General features: G+C 50.5%; 2 protein-coding genes across 2 annotated transcripts in view; one reads left to right on the top strand and one right to left on the bottom strand.

Moving 5' to 3' along the window:
- The window catches only part of PRR29 (proline rich 29), a 715,263-nt gene that overhangs the window by 119,849 nt on the left and 569,398 nt on the right, over window positions 1–26,016 (top strand). The window lies entirely within an intron of this gene.
- LOC147716869 (lamina-associated polypeptide 2, isoforms alpha/zeta-like) lies at window positions 21,037–22,182 on the bottom strand. Its single transcript, XM_086920448.1, has one exon. It carries the CDS (start codon window positions 22,180–22,182, stop codon window positions 21,037–21,039), a length of 1,146 nt encoding a protein of 381 aa, XP_086776574.1.

The raw sequence follows: 26,016 nt of genomic DNA, 5'->3' as shown, positions 1-26,016 counted from the left end.
CGCTGCCAAGGGGTACTCGAATCTAGAGGCCATATCTATCATTCCAATCAACGTATATGTCAATTCTTTTAGATATCTCCCCTTGATAAAACCTCTTTGGTCTTCATGAATCAGTTTATGGCCATCCGGGCCGGGTGCTTTCCCTCTTTTGCTCTCCTTGATCACTTTAAACACTTCATCTTGCGTGATTTCCTTATTTAACGCCCCCACCCAATCAGCTGAAAGTGGTTTCACCAGGAGTAGCCAGCTTTCTATCTCTGTTTTGCTAGGGCAGAGATCCTCTGTATAAACATTTACAAAATAATCGTAAAAAGTTTCTGCAATTTTTTTACTTTCTGTTATGACTTCTCCTGAATCTGCCTTTTTAATCTCTTTTATTTGATTACGTACAAGATCTTTTTTTGCTTTCCACGCCAGTAATTTGCCACATCCTTCCCCATATGAGAAGTGGGCCAACTGACTGGCTTCCCATCTTTCTTTAACTCTTTGTGTGAGTACTGCTGTGAGTTCTATCTTTAGATCTAGAAGTTTCTTTTTAGCTGCCTCTTCAGATATGTTTCCCCCCTGTAAGGTTTGACCGACTTCCCAAGCTCGAATTTCTTTCTCCAAGTTAGTAATTGTATTATGATATAGCCTCCGCTTCTTTGCCCCCTGAGCTCCCAGTCTCCCTCTCAGGAATGCCTTACATGTCTCCCAGACTATATCCTCCTTAGCTGATCCTTCATTCACATCCAGGAAGACTCGTAACTCATCCTTTAAGGATTCCAAATAGTCTTCATCCGCTAAAATAGTGCGGTCCAGCCTCCAGACAGAACTCAATTCATCTGTTACTAGCTCTAAATTTAGACTCACAGCTGAATGATCTGATAGATGCGCTCCTATATGTGCCACTTTCATAACTCGGTCTTTCAACCTAATATCTACTAAAAAGAAGTCTATTCGTGAACTGTGATTGTGTTTTTTATTATAGAAGGTGAATCCTGTTTGCTGTACTGCTTTCAATCTCCTCTACAAGGCATTAAGTAATCTGTATCTGTTAGGTAAAACTCCGCCTATTGCCGGTAGTTTCTCCTGCAGCTTGCCATTCTTTAAGTGAGGCATTTATTTTGTTAGCAGGCTTATGGTTGGCTTGCGATCCGATGCGGCACTTTCATAACTACTGTCTTCGTCCGCTTTTGTGTTGTGGGGAACTTCCTTTTACGCACTTTTGATAGCGCACTTTCACTATCATTGTAGCGCCGCATGTAATATGTTAAAAATACATGGCGGCTGCCACAGCGGGACACTGGATGGTGGTTGAGCAGCTCGCGGTGATCTCAAGCTCAGCCCATCTCACTGAAATGCCGCACATGTTCACTGGAAAGGTGTGCAATGAAACACTGCATCGGGCCTGTCACCTTTGTGCTTGTCTAAGTTAGCGCCCACTGTGAATACGCTCTCTCTTCATTACTTGAGGGCAAACAGGGGTGGGGATTCTCACGCCCTTTTTTAAACGATAATGTTATCCCCTCTCTGCTCTTCGCCCCCAATCCAGGCCTGCAGGCAGAGGCCACGCCCTTTGGACCTCCGTGCCAGCCCTGGTCCCTCACGACCCGGTGCCTGCACAGGAGGCAGGCGGCATGATCCAACAACAGCTGTCAGGCAAGGACTACCAATTCTTCCGTCGGGTGAAGGGAGTGCCCCCAGGGGCTATCTCCCTCCACGCCGCACCTCTGTACGGCTTCCCTTTCCTCGCCTCAGGCAACTGCATATACCCCGTCCGAGCTCTCTGTGTGTCTCCTCCATGCGCAGAGCAACTGTGTAATAAGCGTTGCCTTCCTATGTTCCACGTAATTTGATCGGACAGGCCCTGTCAGCTCTACCTGGTGCCAGACTCGCAGTGCCCAGAGGCCGGCGGTCCCCAGTTGCTACCTCATGGTGAGACTTGTTTCCCCTTTTTATTTACTTTGAATGGCCCCTCTGCCACTGCTTGTTACCATAGCTCCTTCCCGGCGTCCAAGCTGGTCCCAGTTACGGCCATCCTGCAGGGATTAGCGTAGGGTGCACTGGAGACCCTGCCTGCTCTCGGGTTACACTACTCCCCCTCTCCAGAGCCATTACTGTGTCCTGCTCTGATATCAAAGAAAAGCGTGATTCAGTGGATTGTCTGTGCGGACTCAGTCCCTGCATACAATGCAGCGCGTTATTACCACGTCAGACAGCCATTACTCGAGGACATAGATTTGAGAGGGAGTCTGGTTACGGCCAGAGCTGCCGTCTGTGGAATCACGGTGATGGATCAAGCCCTGATCTTTGGACTGGGTAAGAGTGGTCTGCTTAATTCAGACACTCTGTTCATCACCACACCCTTTTTCTGAATCGTTTTGGCCACTATAGGTGTGGCAGGGTATACTCAGACATCAGTCCCTTGCTCACTGCACCATCAGGATTCAAGCAAGCCGGGCCGACGACGGCTGAAATGCCAGAAACTGGTCCCCAGAAGCTTGTCTCCTTTCTGGTGAAGAATTGGCTTGGTAGTTTGGTCTGCCCTGTTTCCCATGATGCACTGGGCCAGGGACAGACTAATTTGCATATAGCCAGGTTCTGAGCCGGGATGGTGCAGTGAGCTAAATAACGGTGATGGATCAAGCCCTGATCTTTGGACTGGGTAAGAGTGGTCTGCTTAATTCAAACACTCTGTTCATCACCACCCCCTTTTTCTGAATCGTCTGTGGAATCAGGCGGGAAATGGGTTTGAGTCTCAGCGTAGACTCGACATCCTATGATTCTGGGCAAATCACTTAATCTCGTGCCTACCGAAAACGTATGCGTCCTCTTGTGAAATGTATCTGGCGCTCCTACAAGGCTCCACTACATTCAGGTAGAGTTTGCGCTAAATAAAAACAGCAGAAAAAGAAAAATAGTTGCTATAATTAAATTAGCCTATTCGGCTGAATGGAAGTATGCCATTACCCACAATGCTTTAGGTTGTTGCGTGAAAGTCTATATGGTGTAATAGTGTGCACATGACATGAAGTGAGATAAGCATCATCTCGACCGAGTATGGATCCAGCCCCTTTTGCAATGTTGCCTCTGGCCTCACCTGGCTACATTATGCCCACCAATGGGCTGTCCTACATCTATATGGGCCCGAGGTCCCAGCGCTTCGCCGGCCCGCGCCAGCCCAAGATCTGTGTTTGAGGAAGCTGGCACACTCGATTGGCACGTCTGCACCGCCTCCCGCCAGCCAACAACGACCTCCGTACCCATGGGCATCCGCATGGGGGGGGGGGGCAAGGAGGGGCGCGTGCCCCCCCTGGAGCGCTCCTCCTTGCCCCACCTGCCAGGGCCTGCTCTAGGGCGGTACGACCGGTGCCATCATACCCGGTGCTGGCTTCCTTGGGGCGCCGTGTTTACAACTTAATTATGATTTTGAAAGTACCTGCTGTCCGTTCCTTTCCTCCTCCAATTACGGGGCCTCACAGAAATGTCAAGATAAATCCTGTGATTAATGTTCTTCCTGACCAGAGATCAGAGTTTTGTGTAGTTGAGGTTTTTGACTTATGTGAAGGTAGTACAGAGGGTTAATATGCCTACTGCAAAGAATGTGTACCAAGTAGATTACAGAGTGCATTTAATGTAAACAGATCAGCAGGTTAAAGCTTTTAAAAGAGCCAGAGTAGAAATTATCATACAGCCCTTCCTAGTCTTACTCATTGAGGGTTAGAGCAACTCGTTCTAGGCACTTGCCCGCATTGCCGCAACATTACAGATTTCTCATGCAACTCAGGGATTTATTCTTTAAAAATAATTACATCCCACCCAATGATATAGATAGCCAAACAGCTGAAAGTTTACATCCATGTGACTGATAGGCAGGGCACTGAAATTATGCAATTGTGCGGCGATTTTCGCATAAATTGTATATTTGCTGCATTTGTTGCATAATCCAACATATGCCGCATAATCTACAGAGTTTAAGAAAAAAATTGTTTCTAGCTCAAACAGTTCAAAAGTTAGTAAAAACGCAGCGACACATGTTGCCGGGCAGTTGAAAGTCCTTTGCAATGGTTGACTGACCAACTTTCTGTAGTTTGATGCTATATTTGGGTGTTTAACTAGTACTAATGAGGTGCAACTAATGCCCAAACAGTGTTAATAAGTTTAAAAATGACAAAATGTAGTTATACTGTCACAGAATGTGCCACATAATTTGCTTTTTCTTGACGCATAATTGACTCAACCCTTCCGCTTTATTTGACCCTCCTTGCCTCATAATTACTGTGGCCCTGCTGTTAGGGTATCCCTGCTGAGTGCCTCATATTCTAGTCACAGCGTGTGTGATTGGTGGAGTAAGGCTGGGCCTGCCTTACCCGTGTGCTCTAGACTAAGATGCTGTGGCTGCGCTTGTGTGGTGAATGTAGACTCAGGGAGTTCAGACCTCTGGGAGGACCGTAGACAGACAAAGTGAGGAAAGCACCTGGCTGCCGATGGCAGAGCCACTTTACGCAGCTTCCTTTCACCACTGATGGGCCCTAAAACTAGAGCAGTACCTCATACACACTTAAGGGTCTCCCAACCTGTGCACTAGAGTCTGAGCCCTGCGCTGTCATCCAAATGAGACAGTCAGAGAGAGAAAACAGTAAAACTTGGGGAGTCATGCAATGACACAGAAATGAGTATGAAAACATAACACAAACTCAGCGTAGCAGGTGCTCCTGAGTACACAGGGGAAGATATTTCCGTAGCATCCTGCCAAAAAGATGTCTGCATTCCTCACCTGCACTGAGTGACTATCTGGTGACGTCATAAACAAGGGGTTAGTGGGGCAGTGATGACCAAGCAGTTCGAACTTCCACTCTGACCTAATTTTAGAATTGCAACACGTGCGCCAAGACTGCTTGAGCTTGATAAAGGTAACCAAGTTAAGTAACACCAGTACAAGAGGTAAATGAAATTTGTGAGGTATAGAGTAAAAAAGGTTGTAGAAACATCTGTTTCATTTTCACGTATCATCCCCTTACCAAAAATACAGTACAAAAGGTCGAGAATCCATAATTAGGTACTTTGTAACGTGACAAAAAAAGCCATCCTTCCATCCTTTTTCAACTTTGGGATGAATCTCTTTTTCTGTCCATCTGTTCGCAGTTGTCCTTAATCACAGTAAAGCGTTGTAAATTGCCATAACACGTGTTTTTATTTTTGCATATATTTGACACAGGTAGCCTACTAAATAGCCAGTAGGTGCTTAGAAGAATGTAGGGTCTAAATGTAGTGGTTTTGAGATTTGCATAATTGAGGACCCTTTTTCTGAGATCCTTCGCATACATAGACCTTCTAGCCAGGGGGCGCCACAAGTTGTAACTAACACCTCAAACCTCAGGCCAGGAAGATTTCCAGGATAGCACAGGTACTGGTCCAGTTCCCGAAGTAAAGATGGGAGATTTATATATTTATAGTGTTCTTGCGTGTGGTGCTTGCATCAGTAATTGTCTTTTGTTAAAGGTGTAAAGGTGTAAGTTGTACTTCCAGGTTTCGGCGGCAGCCGTCTGTCACTCTGTCCTTTGTTGTTTTCATAACACCGCTGTTTTCTCCCATGTCTGCTGTTTGTTTGCGATGGGTCACGTTCTTGGATCTAGTGAAAGGCGCCCTTTGGCTGCTTTGTAGTGCTAAGTAGTGTACGTTTCTTCAGTTTACACCAGGCTCCCCACGGAGCGTCTGCCTCTTGCTCTAGTGTTGTTTTTGTCCTCAGGCTTCTCCCCGGCCCTTATCACCTCTCTGAGAACCAGTGCCCCCTTTGACCCTCTACCTGCTGCCCACTCCTTCCCCACCTCTTCTCTAGGTTCACACCTTGATGCTTTCACACTTAACGTCACCTCCAGCTCGCATTTTCAGAGAGGGCCCCAGGCTCCCTATCACCGACATGAGGAGGCGGTAGAGAGAGGGGAGACAGAGGATGACTTGGTGGGGTCAGGGAGACGGATACGGTGGGGGTGAGAGTGAACGAAGAGGAGGGAGAGAAAGAGAGAGAGAAGCAGTGGGGAAAGAGAGACCGAGAAGTAGGGAGGAAGGAAGATGAGAGAGCAAGTGGAGTGGGAGTGGGGGGTCTGGGTGAAGGAGAGCAGCTTCAGAGAAGTGAGACCTGTGTCCTCCGCCAGTGAAGACAGCCGATCCAAAGGAGAAATAACCAGGCCAGACAGAGTAGGTCCAGGCAGTGTGCATGGAAGCAGACTAGGTGGGTCCGGAAGAGGGACAGGGTAGGCAGAATAGCTCCAGAGAAGGGCGAGCAGAACCAGACCAGGGCGAGCCGATCCAGACCAGCAGATCCTCCCTGAGCAGGGAGACGGCCCGATACTCAATCAGAATGTAGTGTTCAGCTTTTGGGGTGCCAGGGGGATAATTTTAGGGTTCAGGTTGGGTATGGGTTCTGGGCTACCAAGGGGGTAATTTTAGGGTTCAGGGCGTGTAAGGGTTTTGGGGTGCAAGGGGAGAAATTTTAGGGTTCAGGGAGCGGGCCGTGCCTGCACCGAGACTACACTGTCATGGCACACCCCTTCTGACTGCCTGCCATCCTGCCCCCATTCTGCCCTTGCATTGTTACCCCGCAGTGCAGCTGCAGGACAACGGCTACATGCCCATGAGTTCAAAGAACCAGCGTGTCTGACCCGCAACAGATTATATCTTTCATGGAGCTCACCCAGTGCCAGGTGCCGTTATGCAGTACAGAGACCCGAAGGCCTGTGGGATGGCAGAGTAATGCAAGCTTAAACAAGATGACACAGAAGCGCAAATGAAGAGCTGGGACCCTGCATTGGCAGTTAGCCAACCGGCTTGCTTGATGGGCAGGCACAAAGTACAGCAGAGCAGTTGTGTAAAATTGGGTGGCAGATGCAAATGGACGTGCTAGAGGTAGCCTTTTTTTTGCATTTTTATATAGCACAAACTTGACCCAAAGGTATCAGGGTGCTTTACATGAGAACTAGTTGCGTTACAGACAGACACAAGGCATGCATTAAGGAGAGCAGGCATGCGGTGCGCCGGCATTTACAAAGTATGTGTTAATACACAGTGTCTATGTGATGAATTGCCTAAAACTGAACAGCCTAAAGATGGGATGCCTGGGTGTGCCTAAACTGGCATGCCCTGGTTGTACAGTGCCCCACTTGAAGTGCCCGGGTGTAACGCAGTTAAATCCCACCGTGTAGGATTGACAGCGGCTCTAGGCATTCATTTATAAAAGACTGTGGTTATTTGTGCTACAACACATGCGGAGTAAAGGCAAGCACCCGCCTGCTTACAGGAGCGTGACGTGTGTTTACCACTTCTGCATGCTGGTGAGCATCTGTGTAAAAAACACTGTTCTGGAAGTGTGCAGGGGTGCCCAGTAACTTAACAAACGAGCAGTGCACACAGCCCCTGCAGCAGTCTTCTATGCTGAGGGGTCGTCAGGACATTAAATGACTGGCTTTAGAAAGGCAAGCAATTTGACTTAGCAATTTACACAGCATCTCCGTCAAGTTTTTTCTTTTAGCCAGTAATTTACTTTCCGTCCTCTACAACGAATTCAAGTTTGTTAAAAGTGGTCACTGTAAAAAGAAAATGACTGCATTACCAGATGGTCTTTGCTACAACAGCCTTCATACATGCACCTCCAATCAATCAATCCTTTTTTTTTTTTTTTGCAATTTCTTTACTCGAGAGGTTTCTGTTTTTTAGGTAGACCATGTCATAAATTAAATATACGGAGTATCCCCGCCCGCTCCCTTTTTTTTGTTTCAGACATCCACTTATCACGGATATAATCCATGGATTAGCAGTGGGATGAAAGGTTGTAGTTTTTGAGGGCACAACCATGTCTGTTATATGTGGCGAGGGGCACATACCTTTTAAAGCAGATACAACTAATTAGTAACAATGGACCTCAAAGATATGGGCACATATTCAGCTGGGTTGTGATCTGCCTGGGAGTGTTCGACTAGTGTCCCACCTAGACCACACCTTAATTTAAAGTGAAAACAATCGCACATCCTATTTTTGTATGCAATAAAGTATGTTTTTTTCTTGCAAAAAAAAAAAAGAAAGAAAGGCAAGCAGACAAGACACTGGAACTCTCCCGAGGAAGCCCCCTCCGTAAACACAGAGATAATACGGAGTTTAATTAAACGCTTCACTGGATGTTTTGGGTTAAAATAATTTTTGTGACTGATGTACGCATTGAACTGGGAGCAACCCAAACCCTTCGTTATCTCGCACCCGCACAGCTATGTTTGTGTCCTTTCAACATCTGTTCGCAGTCGTGGCCATTCATTGGCTCTGCTGCACCTTTCATTCTTCACCACAGGGTTTCTAACGTTTGATTGGGAGGCGGGAAACAGTCCGCCCTTTCGGTTCCTAGTCAGTGGCACACAGCAGTAGTATGTATGTATGTATGTGTGTTCTTATATAGCGCTCGACTTACCCTAGGGCATCTCGGCGCTTGCCTTGGGAACCCGTCCTGGCTTTTCCCTGTGAGATAACCCATACTGGGCATCCCCAAGGTGAAAGCCAGGCATCCCGCCAAGGGGGGGGGGGGCGTTGTGGAGATTAAGCAAGCTTAATGCCCAGAGTTGCAGAGTGTGAACCCGTGATTAGAGTGGGCACCAAAGAAAGAATTATTGAGTCCATGGACAATTGGGCTCAAGACCCTGCCACGTCGGGAATTGAACCCTGGTCCCGGGTCTGACCTCTGCTTCAGGGTATGCCTCCTCTAACCAGTAAGCCACACTTCTCCACTGTGGAGGGGTCCAACACCATCGTGTTTGATAGTCCTCGAGTATTTTGGCTTTCTCACGCCAACCTAACACTGAACAGAAAAAAGCCAAAGTGCTTGGCCCGCCGTGCCTTGGACTAATTTGTTTTGCTATGGTCATCACAATAAACTTGCTAACATAGTGAATATAAGGCAAGTACCCCTGGTGCGGTCACGAAGGCAGATGTCCTGTTCCTAAAAAAAAAAAAAATGTAAGCTGAGGCCATGCCTACCTGGCCACGTGAATCCCCTAAGACTAGTGGTGTCTTTAATGAAGAAACTGGAAGCATGTTGATCCCAGCTTCCTATGTATTTTGGTAACTTCTGACGTGTTTCCGAAGTGGGGCACGCATGGAAGCCTGGTCAAGCAGCTGTACCTTATCTGGGGTCATCAATCAATCAATCAAAGCATTTATATAGCGCACTACTCACCTGGAGGGTCTCAAGGCGCTAGGGGAGGGGGGTCCGCTACTGCTCGAACAGCCAGGTCTTGAGCTGCTTCCTGAAGGCAAGGTGGTCCTGGGTCAGGCAGAGGTGGGTCGGGAGGGAGTTCCAAGTCTTGGCGGCCAGGTAGGAGAAGGACCTTCCTCCTGTGGTGGCTCCTCGAATGCGGGGGACGGCGGCGAGGTTGGCGTGTGGGAGCGTAGAAGTTGAGGCGGCTTTTGAGGTATCCTGGGCCTTGGTTGTGTAGGGCTTTGTGTGCGTGGGTGAGGAGACGGAAGTTGATTCTCTTGTTGACCGGGAGCCAGTGCAGATCTCTCAGGTGTCTGGAGATGTGGCTGCGACGGGGGATGTCCAGAATGAGTCGTGCTGAGGCGTTCTGAATCCGCTGAAGTCTCTTCTGGAGTTTGGCGGTGGTTCCGGCGTAGAGGGAGTTGCTGTAGTCCAAACGGCTGGTGACGAGGGCCTGAGTGACCGTCTTCCTGGTCTCGGTGGGGATCCACCGGAAGATCTTACGTAGCATGCGTAGGATGTTGAAGCACGACGAGGAGACGGCGTTGACTTGTCTGGTCATGGAGAGGGAGGAGTCCAGGATGAAGCCCAGGTTGCGTGCGTGGTCTGTTGGTTTGGGTGCGCTGCCCAGGGCGGGGGGCCACCAGGAGTCGTCCCAGGCGGAGGGTGAAGATCCCAGGATGAGGACTTCCGTCTTGTCTGAGTTCAGTTTCAGGCGGCTGTTCATCATCCACTTGGCTACGTCTGTCATCCCTTCGTGTAGGTTGGCTCTGGCGGTGGCGGGGTCGTTGGTGAGGGAGAGGATCAGCTGGGTGTCGTCGGCGTAGGAGATGATGTTGAGGTTGTGTTGGCGTGCGATGGCTGCGAGGGGGCTCATGTAGACGTTGAAAAGGGTTGGGCTGAGCGAGGAGCCTTGAGGAACGCCGCAGATGACTTCGGTGGCTTCTGATCTGAACGGGGGGAGGCGGACTCTCTGTGTCCTTGCGGCGAGGAACAAGGTGATCCATTCCAGTGCCTTCTCCTGGATTCCGACGTTGCTGAGGCGCTGCACTAGGGTGCGGTGGCAGACAGTGTCAAAGGCCGCGGAGAGGTCTAGGAGGATGAGGGCCGCTGTTTCTCCGTTGTCGAGCAGGGCTCGGATGTCATCGGTGGCTGCGATCAGGGCGGTCTCGGTGCTGTGGTTGGCCCGGAAGCCAGACTGCGAGAGGTCAAGGGATCCGTTCGACTCAAGGAAGGCGGCCAGCTGCTTGTTGACGGTCTTCTTGATGACTTTTGCAGGAAACGGGAGCAGCGAGATGGGGCGGTAGTTCATGAGGTCGGTGGGGTCGGCTGATGGCTTCTTTAGTAGAGCACTGAGTTCGGCGTGCTTCCAGCTCTCCGGGAAGGTAGCGGTGTCGAAGGAGGTGTTGATGATGCCCCGCAGGTGGGGGGCGATGACAGCGTCGGCCTTGTTGAAGACGTGGTGAGGGCAGGGGTCGGTCGGAGATCCGGAGTGGATGGAGTTCATCGTGCGGATGGTGTCTTCGGTGCTGATCGGGGTCCAGGCGTGGAGGGTGGTGGTGGGGGGCGGTGGTTCAGTCGTGGCGTGCGTCGGTTGAGTGCTGGAGCTGTTGTGTATGTCTGCGATCTTGTTGTGGAAGTAGGAGGCGAGGGAGTTGCAGAGGTCTTGTGAAGGGGTGATGTCGTTGTTTCCGGCATTGGGGTTGGAGAGCTCTTTAACGATGTTGAAGAGTTCCTTGCTGTTGTGGGCGTTGTTGTCCAGTCGTTCCTTGAATGCAGTTTTCTTGGTGGCGTGGATTAGTTGGTGGTGTTTTCGGGTGGCGAGCTTGAGGGCAGTCATGTTGTTCGGTGTTGGGTCTCTGCGCCAGGCTTTCTCGAGGGCTCGGCAGTTCTTCTTGGAGCTCTTGAGTTTGTCGGTGAACCATGGGGCTTTCTTGCTGCCGGGTCTGCTAGGCGGGGTCTTCAGAGGGGCGAGGTCGTCTGCGCAGTTGCTGATCCACTTCGCGAGGTTGGTGGCCGCCTGGATTGGGTTCGTTGCGCTGGTGGGAGGGTTCATGCTCAGGGAAGTCGCGAGCTGGTCGGCTGTGATCCTGTTCCAACTTCTGCGTGCAACCTGTTGCTGGTGGTGGTGGATCGTGGTCCTTCTGAAGCTGAAGTGGACGCAGCTGTGGTCCATCCAGTGGAGTCCGGTGGCGTGGCTGAAGGCGATGAGAAGACGGGGTCGAGTGTGTGTCCGGCGTAGTGAGTGGGGGGGGGTCACTAGCTGCTTCAGTCCGATGTTGGCAAGGTTGTCCAGCAGGGTGGTGGTGTTGCGGTCGTTGTTGTTCTCCAGGTGGAAGTTGAGGTCCCAGAGGAGGATGTAGTCAGCGGAGGGGAGGGCGTGCGGGCTGATGAAGTCGGCGATGTCTTCGCTGAATTGTGTGCTTGGTCCCTGGGGTCTGTAGATGAGGGTGCCTCCGAGGGTGGTCTTGGGGTTGATGAGAATCTGGAAGTGCAGGTGTTGGGTGGGTGCGAGGGTGTCATTGGTGTTGGTCGTGATGCGGATGGAGTTCCGGTGGATGATGGCGATGCCTCCTCCTGTCTGGTTGACGCGGTCCCTCCGGATGATCTTGTAGCCGTCCGGGATGGCGATGGCGATGTCGGGCGCTGAGGTGGCGTTCATCCAGGTTTCCGTGAGGAAGGCGACGTCTGGGGCTGTGGTGTCGAGCAGGTTCCAGAGCTTGACGGCGTGTCTGTGGATGGAGCGGGTGTTGAGCAGGATGCACTTGAGGTGGTTGTTGCTGGTGCTCGGCTTGGTCAGTGCTGTTGTAGTGCAGGTCCGGTTGCAGGTGAACTTGCAGGAGTGGCAGCAGAAGGGTCCGTGGGTGCGTCTCGGGGTGGCTCGGTAGCATCCCGGGATTCTCCCGGCGTTGAGTGCGTAGAGGTCGGTGGAGTCGTAGGTCCGGCGGGTCGGCTGGTGTCGACGGGGGCCAGGGGTCCTGGCACTGGGCGCGGTCCAGGCGCGGACGGGCGCAGACGGGCTTACCTTTGGCGCACCTTCGGCGCTCAGTCGGCGCTCCCGCTGCGCGCGTCCGCTGCGCGGTCGCTCCAGGGGCGTTATAAGAAGGGAGCCTGGAGGGTAGGTCCGCTGGGAGGCGGGAGCGTGGGAGCCAATCGGCTGGCGGGGGCGGGGCGGCAGGCAGGCAGCGGCGGGAAAAATGAGTGCGGGCTTGGCGGGTGGCCCTGCGGCGGCTGGGATGCTGGATGAGGGAGCAGACGCAGTAGGCAAACGGCGTAGGCGAGCAGGCAGGCACAGGCAGCAGGAGGCAGGTAAGGCGCAGGATCAGTAGACACGAGGAGCGTGGGGGCGACCCGGCAGATGAAGGCGCAGTGGTCGCTCATCAGGCTTACACTGCAAGCACCCCCACCAATCCCCCAAACAAGCATGGCAGAGCAGTGTGGACAAGGATCCCTGCATTCTGTGTAAGGTGAGCATATGTGAGGCTGATTTGGATAATGTTATCCTGCAATATGACAGCATGAGAAGAGAAGCAAGTTTGTAATTAACCCCTTGGCCGCGGCTGTAATTCCACCACGGCGCTAGGGGGGACAGCGCGGCGCCACCATGCTCGTGACGGAACCACTTCGTCACGAGCCACGGACGCGCTGTGCTAATGACGGAGTGGTTCCGTCACGGCCCCGCCCGCTCAATTAAACCGCTGCCAGGCGCGAAATTGATGCTGTGTAGGCGGGGCGGCCGTGCCGTGATGGAACCACTCCGTCATTAGCATAGCGCATCCGTGGCTCGTGACGGAGTGGTTCCGTCACGAGCAAGGAAGGGGTTAATAGTCCAATTGTTAAGAAACAACTAAGTTATTTCTGCCTTAAATTATGTTTGGGAAACCGAGCGTTACTGATAAAGCGCCATGAGTTCCTAGGAAAGAGTGTTTATTATAGAAAGTTAACCAGCATTACATCATAAACAAGCATTTGCAATGCAATAGGTCTCGCATTTGCAACATTTTTAGCTATTGGCATTGTAAATGACAATGCCTTTTATTTATGTTTTGAAAACCTGCAAGCAGCAACTAGAAGTACACAATGCTCATAAATTAAAGGCATTGCCATATACAATGCCTTAAATTTATTAGAGTGTTTTGCTACGAAATACTCTGGTGCGAGTTCATTGGAAATAAAACTGATTAACTGAGAACCGCTCTCAGGGCTGAAAAATGCCCTTGCTGATAAATATTTTACCGCCCAATGAAATGTATTTTTGTAAGCTAAATTAAAAATAAAAAAATAAAAAATCATGGAAAACCATGACCTAAACTCCGTTTATGTTGGTCCTGTTATTTATTTGGCTGTTTTTATTGCTCTCTGAAGCGGAAGACAGCAAGTGGGTGAAACAACTGCTGCAAATATTCCTGTGCAATCTGCAGACACTTATTCAAATACCGGTAGAGACATATTCAAATTAGAGCGAGCTCCCCTTTCATTCTTCCGAGGTCAGTGGAATGAGTTAAACTGGGTGCGGCTTTAACTAATGCCTGTTCTGTGTAGCTCTTCGAAGCTGGGTATCATAGCACTTCGGCATTTCGAGGTGGGTTAAAAAGCACTACATAACTGCAGTTGCAAATAATTTGCATTACAGTGCAGCTACTGTGACAATCAGAATTAATGTGCTTTTAAATATGTTCAACATAATAATTACCTCACTGAAGTTTCGCATCACAGTGATTTGGTCAGGTAAATGGCCGTTGACAAATGTTTGTCAGTCAATTGTCTTTATGCATCTATATACTTTCAATGTACTTATGGATCTATATATTTATCACTTTCTTCTAATTTGGCATTTTTAATGCACTACCCTATTTCTCAGCCTATACTTCTCTCAATATATCTTCTAGCCCAACTTTCTGACTCATCTCAAACTTCTTTCTACTACTCTTTCCAATGCACTACCCCATCCCTCACCCTGTACATCTATCAATATATCCTCTACATCCACTCTCTCATTTATCCCAAACCCCATACCACCACTGTGATCCCTAAAATAACCCTTTCTAGACTCTCTCCTACTCTACCCCTCCTTGCATCATCTGACACCTCTTTTACTACACCGATCCCCTAAAATAAACATTTCTAAACTCTTCCCTCTGTCTCTTCCCCTCCAAAAACCCTTTTTACTCATCCAAAAGCCTCCTCCTACTGCTATGACCTAAAAAAAACAAATGATAATAAAAAAAATCATTCACTCTTCCATCTCTCCACTATCTTTTTCAATCAAAATAACAGAAGTGTGCTACTCACCAATAAAGCGTTTCAACCACCCATCAGGGTTACATGCGCTATATAAATGCAAACCTTTTTACCTTTTCTACCCCACCCCATCCTTTCTCAATCCAAATAACTGACTAACATACCCACCACTCAAATTAATTTCATGTTTCACCATACTAATTCAACACTAATCCTTATGGATTCCAGAGTAGGTGCTACTCGCAGTATGCTAAAAAACGGTGTTGGATCTAGCCCTGATCTCTTGACTGGGTGAGAGCTTTCTGCTTAATTCAGAGACTCTGTCCCTCACCACCCCTTGTTGTAAATATTTTTGTCCACCCTAAGCGTGGAAGGGTATTCTCAGATGTGAGACCCTTGCTCATTGCACCATCAGGATTCAAGCAAACCGGGCCGAAGACGGCTGTAATGCCAGAAACCGGTCCCCGGGAGCTTGTTTCCTTCCCAGTATAAGAATTGGCTTTTATAGTTTGGTTTGCCCTGTTCCCATCATGCACTGGGACAGGAACAGACTAATTTGCATACAGCCAGGTTCTGAAACTGGGATGGTGCAGTGATCTAAAAAACGGTGTTGGATCTAGCCCTGATCTCTTGACTGGGTGAGAGCTTTCTGCTTAATTCAGAGACTCTGTCCCTCACCACCCCTTGTTGTAAATATTTTTGTCCACCCTAAGCGTGGAAGGGTATTCTCAGATGTGAGACCCTTGCTCATTGCACCATCAGGATTCAAGCAAACCGGGCCGAAGACGGCTGTAATGCCAGGAACCGGTCCCCGGGAGCTTGTTTCCTTCCCAGTATAAGAATTGGCTTTTGTAGTTTGGTTTGCCCTGTTCCCATCATGCACTGGGACAGGAACAGACTAATTTGCATACAGCCAGGTTCTGAAACTGGGATGGTGCAGTGAGCTAAAAAACGGTGTTGGATCTAGCCCTGATCTCTTGACTGGGTGAGAGCTTTCTGCTTAATTCAGAGACTCTGTCCCTCACCACCCCTTGTTGTAAATATTTTTGTCCACCCTAAGCGTGGAAGGGTATTCTCAGATGTGAGACCCTTGCTCATTGCACCATCAGGATTCAAGCAAACCGGGCCGAAGACGGCTGTAATGCCAGAAACCGGTCCCCGGGAGCTTGTTTCCTTCCCAGTATAAGAATTGGCTTTTGTAGTTTGGTTTGCCCTGTTTCCATCATGCACTGGGACAGGAACAGACTAATTTGCATACAGCCAGGTTCTGAAACTGGAATGGTGCAGTGAGCTAAAAAACGGTGTTGGATCTAGCCCTGATCTCTTGACTGGGTGAGAGCTTTCTGCTTAATTCAGAGACTCTGTCCCTCACCACCCCTTGTTGTAAATATTTATATAGCACAGACTTTACCCGAAGGTGTCAGAGCGCTTAACAATAGGAACAGTAATGATACATGAGGAGAAAATTACAAGTGAACAAATTACAAAAGCAAACGTTAAGTTACATGAGGCAAAAGTGACAATTGTGAGCAAACAAAATACAAGAGGTAGCAAACGATACATTACAGGAGGAAAAAGTGATATGTGTGGACACTCCAGCACAAGAACAAACGTTACATGAGGCAATGGTGGCACTTGCGCAAGTATCTAAAGCAAACAAAATGTAAGAGGTAGCAAACAGTATGTTACAAGAGAAAAGTGACGTGTGCATGTTACAAAAGAGTACCAGTACTGGACAGATGGCTCAGTGGGCTGTAGACCACCGGTTCGATTTAAGGCAGGCTGAAGCAGCATGTAATCCATAGGCGGTTGATAAAATGCAACGAGATTTCGTGCATACAACCTTGGCATGGTCAAAAAGCTAACCCCGCCCCTTGTTCCTCCTTTGCCCCGCCCTAAACTCCGCCCGCTGCTCCTTTTGGTGAGTACCTGCACTTATTTTTTTCCATTTAAAGCACTGATGCTAAGCACTTTATGGTTATCCGATGTGAACAGACTTTCCCAGCCTTCTTCGCCCCAGCTCACCCTTCAGCCCGCCCTAAATCACAAATATTATCCAATTGGAATATTGAGACTCCTTAGTCAAGGGCAAGCGTGCACTGCTGAGATCCCTAACGTGATGCAGTCATCATGCCTGGACCTGGGTGGGCTATTCTCTGGAGACATACCAAGGTAAACATTCAAGAACAGGAAAGGTGCTTTATTTGATTAATTACAGGGCCCACTGCCCAGGGGAGAACAATCGAATAGACCCGTCCCTGTAAAATAACAGACGGTGCTAAGCACCGGAAACCAGCAGCTTAAATTAATCTCAGTCTCTAAGTCTGGATTGCTAACACTTGCCTTTTGTGTTCAGAGACCTTTGTACCTACACCCTCTAACACTGATTCATTTTGTCAGTGTGCATGTGTTTGCAAGTTTGCCTACTTTTCATGCATGGATTAGTACCTCCACAAGTGACTGCTCTCTCTCCCAACAGTTTGGAGCCCACATGCCCTCCTACTCCTCATGCCCAACGTATGGGCCACTGATGGTAACCCGCCCCCACTCTCCCTCTCCTACACTCCTGTCCTGAGAAAGACCCCGACGTAAGGGACACACTTACCTACCACTACCAAGGGGTCGAAACGTCGACATCTACCACACAAGCCAGTTTGACCAACAGCGATTCATCACTGTGACTTTGTTTGGAACTATGGCTATCTAACATTTGTAGCTTATGTGAATAACTTTGCTCTTGTGTGAGACCCTTTTTGTTTTGTAAAATAACTGAGTATGTGAATTGTACACTGTTTAACTCACTTCCTTATTCTCACTTCATTCACCATACCCTCACCCTTCCTTCCTGGGGCACTGCCTTACACATGTGTCCGCAATGGAAGTGAATTACTGGTTGTTCAATGTGATTAAACAACTCTGTACATCAAGAATACTATGTTTTTTTAAAGTTTTTTTTAACTAAATATAACTTTGTGGTTATTTCATACACACTAATCCGTATACTGGGACCATTCTTCTAATGTACTGCTCTATACCCAGCTCCCAGTGAAGTTAATTGGGCTTACCCTTATAGGTAACTATCACTATGAAGAAGGCAATTGTTGTTGCTTCCTGTCTACTACAAATCTTATCACCCCATCAGCAAGTCTGAACCAGAGTTCATGGCAAGCCTCGAGCAAGCCAAGTGATCTCCTGTGCATCAACACCCAGGGTCAACAACATTCCACTGTCATAGTTGGTGAGAAAGATTAATGACCGGTTACTCACCGGTAATATTCATTACTCCGAGTCGTAGCCCTCCCCGTCCCAGTCCTAACTACATGAGCATAGCTCCTCCCACCAGAAACTCCCAAGCAACTTGAAACCCATCCCTTCCCTCCAGGCCACACCCATACCCTGAGGCATATAACCCTGTGACCTGCCAATCAACAACCTGTACCCAACAAGCACAAGAAGCCGAAACAGGGAGGGAGGGATGGGAACCTGGACTGGGACGGGGAGGGCTACGACTCGGAGTAATGAATATTACCGGTGAGTAACCGGTCATTACCTCCTCGTCAGCCCTCCCCGTCCCAGTCCTAACTACATGAGCAGATACCAAAGCAATAATCGGCTTCACTCAGTAGCAAAAAACAGACTTTATTAAAGCACAGAAAGTCACACCACCGGAGTAGAACGCAACACAGCGTCCCCAAACGCAGCAGAATCAGTCCCCCCAACCACCAAACGATAATGGGACATAAAGGTGTGCGGAGAACTCCAGGTAGCAGCCCTGCAGATTTCAGCCATGGAAGCCCCCTGAAAACAAGCCCAGGAAGCCGCCACCCCCCGAGTCGACCTTCCCTGAACAGACCCTGGAGCCAACACACCACAGGCCTCATACGCAGCACCCACAGCCCATCGTAGCCAACGACAGAGGGTAGCCCCAGAAGGCTTAAGACCCTGACCAGCCAGGCCAAAGGTCACAAAAAGGGATTCCACCTTACGAAACGGCCCAGTACGCAACAAATAGATCTCAAGAGCCCTCCGAACATCCAAACAGTGCAGCCGCACCTCAACCTCTGAAAGAGGATCAGGACATAAAACAGGCAAAACCAGATCCGCAGAGCAGTGAAAAGAGGAAGGGACCTTGGGAACAAAGGAAGGATCAGGCCGCAGTACCACCCGATCAGGAAAGAAACGTAAAAAAGGGGCCGAACGAAGCAAGGAGCCCAACTCCCCAATCCGCCTAGCCGACGTAATAGCCACCAGGAACAGCACCTTGATCGTCAGAAACCTCAAAGACACCTCCAGTAGAGGCTCAAAGGGAGCCCCCTGCAAAGCCCCCAAAACCAGAGGCAGATCCCAACTAGGAGCAAAGGACCGAATGACAGGCTTCTGAAGGAAGCAACTCCGCAACAAACGGGACACCAGGGGAACCACCGGGTCACAGACCGAACCCCAAAGGCCCGAACAGCAGCCCACTGAGCCCTCAGGGATGACACAGCCAGACCCAAGTCAAAGCCGTCCTTCAAAAAGTCCAAGACCAGTACCGGATCCACCTCCAATGCAGACCACCCACGCGCCGTACACCAAGACTGAAAAGAAACCCAATGCCGGGCATAGGATTTGAGAGTCGAAGGGCGCCTGGATCTCTGACTAAATTCCGCCACAGAAGGAGAACACCCCAACGCCACAAGGTTCATCCTCTCAACAGCCAACCCGCCAGTCTCAGGCGGACCAGACACTCCAGAGACAGAGGGGGAAATGACAAGGGACAAGGGACCACCGGCAACCTCCAGCAAGGCCCTACTGCCAACTTCAACAACAGAGGGAACCAAGGCCGCCTGGACCAATCCGGAGCCACCAGGATCACCGAAGCCCGATCCAATTTGACCTTCAGCAGAACACGCGGCAGCAGGGCAATAGGGGGAAAGGCATACATCAGGCCCCCCTCCCACCGGAAGGACAGGGCATCCACCCTCCAAACCTCGGCAGAGCGAACCAGAGAACAAAACGTCTCCCTCAAGGCGTTCCCCGGGGCCGCAAACAGGTCCACCACCGGGACCCCGAACCGGGCCATCAGGCAATGAAAGACTTCCTGAGACAGGCACATGTCCGACAGGGAGGGAAACACCCTGCTCAGGCGATCCGCCTCCGAGTTCAAAATCCCAGGCAGATGTAAAGCCCTCAGAGACAACAAGTGAGACTCCGCCCACAGGCCTATCCTCTGAGCCAACAAATTGAGGGAAGCCACCCTCGCGCTCCCCTGGCGGTTGATATAACACACCACCACCGTGTTGTCCGACCGCACCATCACATCCCTCTGGAGGACCCAAGGCAGAAAATGAGACAACGCCAACTGAACCGCCTTCAATTCCCGCCAATTTGAGGACATCTCCGCCTCCGGCACAGACCAAAGACCCTGCACAGACTCCTGACCCAAGACCGCACCCCAACCCAGTTCGCTGGCGTCGGTCGTCAGGACCAACCTCACTTGGGACACAAAGGGCGAGCCCTGTAAGAGGTTCCGATCCACCAGCCACCAGGACAACTCCCGGGCGATGGACACACTCCCCGGAACCAACAGCTCGTAATTCAGAGAGGCCGGATCCCAATGCTCCAGAAGATGATTCACAAGGGGGTATAGGTGTAAGCGGGCCCAAGGAACAATCATCACAGTTGCTGACATCAGCCCCTGAACACGCAACCACTGGCGAGCCGTGGAAGACCGAGCCCCCAACACCTTCTTCAGTTCGTGCACAAGAGTCAGTCTGCGGGGTTCCGACAGGAAGACCTTCCCCAACCTGGTGTTGAACACCCCCCCAATGAACAACAGTTCCTGAGTGGGGTGAAGATGGGATTTTTCCAAGTTCAGAATCCACCCGAACCGTTGAAGGAGACTGCAAACCTCCCGGGAATGTGACTGAGCCTGAAGGAAAGAAGAGGAAGAAATCAGCCAATCGTCCAAGTAAGGGAAAACCTGTATACCCTTAGCAAGCAACAAACCCACCAAGGGCGCCAACACTTTAGTAAACACCCTCGGAGAGGCAGACAGGCCAAAGGGCAATACCTGGAACTGGTAGTGATCCACCCCTACACAGAAACGCAGGAACCTCTGGGAATCTGCGTGCACTGGCACATGAAAATAGGCGTCCCGTAGATCGAGAGAAGCCAGGAAATCTCCCACCGACAGGAAGGGAAGAATCAACTGCAGAGTCACCATTTTGAAGGACCGATGAGGGATACACAAGTTCACCGCCTTCAGATCCAGGACCGGACGGAAGTCCCCATTTGGCTTTTGGATCAAAAACAGGATTGAGTAAACCCCCCGACCCTGTTGTCTCACAGGCACCCTCACCACAGCACCCTTTGACACCAAGTCCCGAACTCCGTCCAATAGAGCACGACATCTTGCCAGAGACCTGGGAACAGGGGTAGCTTTGAACACATCCACCGGAGGAGTCCCAAATTCTATTCTGTAGCCCAGCCGTACCACCTGTAGAACCCACAGATCCCGAACGAACTCCTCCCAGACAGGTAAAAAAGAGGTGAGGCGACCCCCAACCGGCCCCTCCAAGGAATCCATCACATAGTCACGACTTGGAGGGACCTGCAGAAGAGGAAGCACCTTGTTGACCCCGGGACTTGTGGAAGGAAGGGACACCCCGGCCACGTCCCCTACCACGAAAGGGCTGAGCAGCCATCTTAGATTGAAACGCCTGCCCAAAAGCCCGCTTATAACCCGCAAACTTCCCTTTCTGAGAAGAGCGGACCGGAGCCAACAATTTTTTGTCCTCAGCTGTCTTTTTAATCAAAGCTTCCAACGGCTCCCCAAACAGCTTAGAGCCCGTGAAGGGAATCTTCATCAGGGCCGCCTTCTGAGCAGCTTCCGCCTTCCAAGACTTAAGCCACAACTGCCTTCTAGCAGCAACCGAGGCCCCAGCAGCCGCCGCCGCAGCACTAAGGGAGTCGAAGGACAAGTCAGCCATGAAACGCAACTGCTGTTCCAACATGGACAAAGACTCAGAGGGATCCTCTTCCTGCATGAGCTGCGCAGAAATACCCTGACAGTCCTTAAGAAGCGACTGAACAAGATAGCTGGTGTAAGCAGCAGACCGAACAGCCAGATTGGAGGCTGCAAAGGACCGCTTCAAGGCCCCCTCGACACGCTTGTCCCCAGGATCAGAAGGCACCGCATCTTCAGACACCACCAGGCTCTGAGACGCCATACCAGCCAGCAGAGAATCCACCTTCACCACAGCCGGAAACTCCTCCGCGAAGCCCTGCAAGGGATACCTCTTAGCCAGAAACCGGGGAAAGGCATGCCTGTCAACATCCTTCCACTCCCCCTCCAGCACTTTCCTCACAGACGTATGAATGGGGAGGCTTTCCGGATCTTTCTTCAGGTAATTGGCGAAGAAGTCTTCAGACTCTCCACCCTCCACAGGATCAGGGAATCCCAGATTGTCTCGAACATGCTGCATAACACAGCGAAGGTCAGCCCCTTGGACAAAACGACCCTTCACTTCCTCATCAGAGTCAACGTCCGGATCTACCTCAGCCGAGGCATCCAATTTCTGTCTCTTAGGCCCCTTGGGATCATGAGCCACAAAGGCCGCCGCCACAGCAGCCTCAATCATTTTTTGAATATTTGCCATGGAAGGAGCAGTGGAAGAACCAGCGACCACCTCCCCATCCTCACAGCCGAGTTCACGCACGTCTGCACCTCTACCCTCCATGTTGTAAACAGGAGAACAGAAATCCAGACCCCAAGATATACCCAGACCAATCCAAGCAAAAATCCCCAAGGGCCAACCAGGGAAAGCCACCTAGACCTGGAGCCAATCCCTACACAGGACCGAAGGCCGGCCTTCAAACCGCCCTATCAGAGAAGGCTACCAAACTACAAAAGGAAAAGACTGAACAGGGCCCAACTGTAAGGATACAAAGAAACCCAGAAGACCCCGTCCCAGGAACCAGTGAACCCAGAGGTAAGAACTCCCCAACTCCCCAGCAGAACTCCACAGCAGAGCAGCAAGAGGCCAAGACACGAAATCAAGCCCCATGCAAATCCCTCCAGTAAAAAACGGCAAAAAAGCAAAATTGGACCGCCAGTAGAGGGAGCTCCAACAACAGAAACGCGGGGAAGAGAACACTAACCCAGGAAACAATCATCAAAGTCGGACTGAACCTAAATAACGGGCCCCCACGGACCAAACAAAGGCAGTCCCCCCCCCCCCCCCCCTCCCCGCAACCCCAGACTCCACCAAGGATTGCAGGAAGCATAAAGAAAAAGGGGAAAAACACGGGCTCGAAGAAACGAGCCCCGAGAGTTACAGACAGAGAAGCCAATCCTGCACGCCCTCGGCGCGCTGAAAAAGCCAGCCACACACCCCCCCCTCCCTCCCCGGGTGTACCGGCTAGAGCAGGGAACGAACCCGGAAGAGGGGAGGCTGCAGCAGGGAGTCACCACCCCACAGCAGGCAGTCCGGACCCCCAACCCCACGGTCCCGCTACAGCAGGGACTCAAAGCAAATGCCTACAAGTTAAAAGAAAAACAGGCACAATAGGGGTTAAAAACGGGCGCTTAGCATCCCGTTCCACACTTACCAGATAGGAGGCCAATTCCAGTGCCCCCCTCGACGAAGACTGCTCGGAAGTGATTCCGCAGAAAAAACAAACAGGTTGTTGATTGGCAGGTCACAGGGTTATATGCCTCAGGGTATGGGTGTGGCCTGGAGGGAAGGGATGGGTTTCAAGTTGCTTGGGAGTTTCTGGTGGGAGGAGCTATGCTCATGTAGTTAGGACTGGGACGGGGAGGGCTGACGAGGAGGTAATGTGCAGGGGTGGGGGTCAGGCAGGGGTGGGGATGGGGTACGACCAAAAGCAGGTGAGACCAGTTTCACAATCTTCTTCCTATTTAAAACCTCAGAAGAAAAAGTCATGATGCGCGCTGTGTAAATGAATTTTTCATCCAGGCTGTGCGGCCTTGCCAAGTGCCACATATTAAGTACCTTACCTGCTCAATGAGGAAGGGGTGATGTGCTGATGGCTGGTCACAGCAGACAGGCCACTGGCACGCTCGTCAGATTCATGCTCTGCCTTTAATCTTATATGTTGTGGCCTGGCGGGAATCCAAAATTCAGCTGTGCCTGCTGCCCAGTTGCTCCTTGTAATGCGGCCACTGCCAGGCTCACGCAGAACAGCAATGAGGGTGCTGTGTGCTGGCAGATTTTATACAGTGCTGCCGGTGCAGAGCAGCATGTGCACTGCATGCCGTTGTCAGACAGGGCCTGCAAGTGGTGGTGGGCCGAGGCCACGACGTGTAAAAGGCAGAATAATCTACAGTCTGGCCTGCTTCATCTGGTTTCACTTTCAGGTCGGTGGGTGTGAGCTATTAAAGTATGCTAGGCACTTTATTGTTCTCCAATGTGAACAGACTTTCCCAGCCTCCTTCGCCCCAGCTCACCCATCAACCCGCCCTAAAACACATATATAATCCAATTGGAATATTGAGACTCCTTAGTCAAGGGCAGGCGTGCACTGCTGACATCACTAACGTGATGCAGTCATCATGCCTGGACCTGGGTGGGGTATTCTCTGGAGACATACCAAGGCAAACATTCAAGAACAGGAAAGGTGCTATATTTGAATAATTACAGGGCCCACTGCCCAGGGGAGAACAATCGAATAGACCCGTCCCTGTAAAATAATAGACGGTCTTAAGCACCGGAAACCAGCAGCTTAAATTAATCACAGTCTCTAAGTCTGGATTGCTAACACTTGCCTTTTGTGTTCAGAGACCTTTGTACCTTCACCCTCTAACACTGATTCATTTTGTCAGTGTGCATGTTTTTGCAAGTTTACCTACTTTTGGTACTTTCAAGTTTGCAGCAAAACGTCCATGATTTCTGTTGCATTGGGCAAGTCCATGGGCTGCATCACACAGTTAACTGGGAGCGCTGTGCACAGACTTGATAGACTGGGACAATGCAATCTTTTACAGTAAATGCGCTCTTCAGGGTGCAGGAGCAAACTCGAGCTTGTGAGGGGAACAACACGAGAGTGAAAAGCATTACCTACTGTGAACGCTGTCATGATTCACAGTAAAGACTAAGTAGTATGCCTGAGGCGGCACCCTCCCCGCCTAGGCTTCCCAATAGTTCTCACGCTGTTAAGAGCTTCGGCCCACGTTTTACTCATTGTAAAGGACCCCAGCATCTCGCACTGTAAAGAAAGCCCTTTTGACAGGGCTAATCTCAATCTGAGTGTCAATAGGCCTGTAACTGGAGGGAGCCCTGGCTTGGACCACTTTCGCTTTGAAGAGAAGCAGCGCCTGGCTAGATAGAGGTTGTTTTTTGTCGTGTTTCTATAGTGGGCGCCGGACAACACACCAAACTCAGGACACAGGTTAGTTGCTCAATGCTTCTTTTATTTCTTTCCTTTGGCAGCTGGTTACAGGCACGTCCGTCCCCGTACCCGTCCTGGTCAGTCTGCGGTCCTTCCTGTCCCTAACCGGATGTGGTGTCCGGTGACCTGGTCACCTCCCTCATGACCCACAGGGTCCTAGTGTCCTCCAGTCCTGTCGTCCTGTCTGTCGGGTCACAACATCCTTCATCAGGGTTTGGAGGGGGCAGGTTAGGTATCTCAAGTTTTGGTACCTCGCTATGAAGCTCCCTTCAAGAGGAGCCTATGGACTCTCTTTAGCTTCATGTGGCTCTAGTTCAGACATGCTGAAGCAGCCTCGGGGGCCAAGCACTCTGTGAAACTCCCGGGGAACTTCGGCTTTCTCACCGTTGGGCGGCTCCGGCCTCCATCGCCACAAGCAGCCTTGTGCTGAAGCATCCATTTGCCACGCCGACACTCTCCCAAGGCCCAGGGTGACTTGGCTGCCGCTTGGCCAGCCTGTCTGCCTGCCTCGCACTGGCTGAAAAGGTACCATTGTTTGTTCTGCAAACACTAGGTGCAGTTTGTTTCCAAGGTGACTGTGCCTCCATTGCTTGGGAGCAGCACAGGGAGAAAGAAGAGTTACCTTCAACACCTAGTAGCATCCTGCTCTGGCTGAGGGCCGGGGAGAGGCTGACGGCGATTTCTGCTCCTCCGTTTTCTCACAACAGCCTTCATCTTAATGAGTCCGTCATTGTGCAAACCTGCATACAAACCGCATCAAAATATGATGGGCGGCAGGCTGAAATTGGGTTTGTGTGTTGAAACCGTGCACCATGCTTTTTTTTCTCCTATTTAGGTCTCGCATCAGGCAGCACATGCGCTACCTCTACAAGGCATTAAGTAATCTGTATCTGTTAGGTAAAACTCCGCCTATTGCCGGTAGTTTCTCCTGCAGCTTGCCATTCTTTAAGTCTGGCATTTATTTTGTTAGCAGGCTTATGGTTGGCTTCCGATCCGATGCGGCACTTTCTTTTTTTTTTTTTCCTCATTTGCCGACTTGCCACCCATAACTTCTAACTTGATCCACCACTGGGCTTTTATTTAACTCATAAGCTGGTTAGAGTAGTGAGGCGTAGACATCACCTATTTTTGAATCCGGCCTTTCTCTAAACGGTCCTTCTTGG

This window comes from Lissotriton vulgaris, chromosome 5 (assembly GCF_964263255.1).
Source record: "Lissotriton vulgaris chromosome 5, aLisVul1.2, whole genome shotgun sequence".
NCBI classification, from domain to species: Eukaryota; Metazoa; Chordata; class Amphibia; order Caudata; family Salamandridae; genus Lissotriton; species Lissotriton vulgaris.
This window is presented reverse-complemented; position numbering and strand designations above follow the sequence as displayed.

What these genes read in the sequence shown, in the direction of transcription:
- LOC147716869 (XM_086920448.1), bottom strand. Translation starts at nt 22,182, where the DNA reads ATGGAGGGTAGAGGTGCAGACGTGCGTGAACTCGGCTGTGAGGATGGG.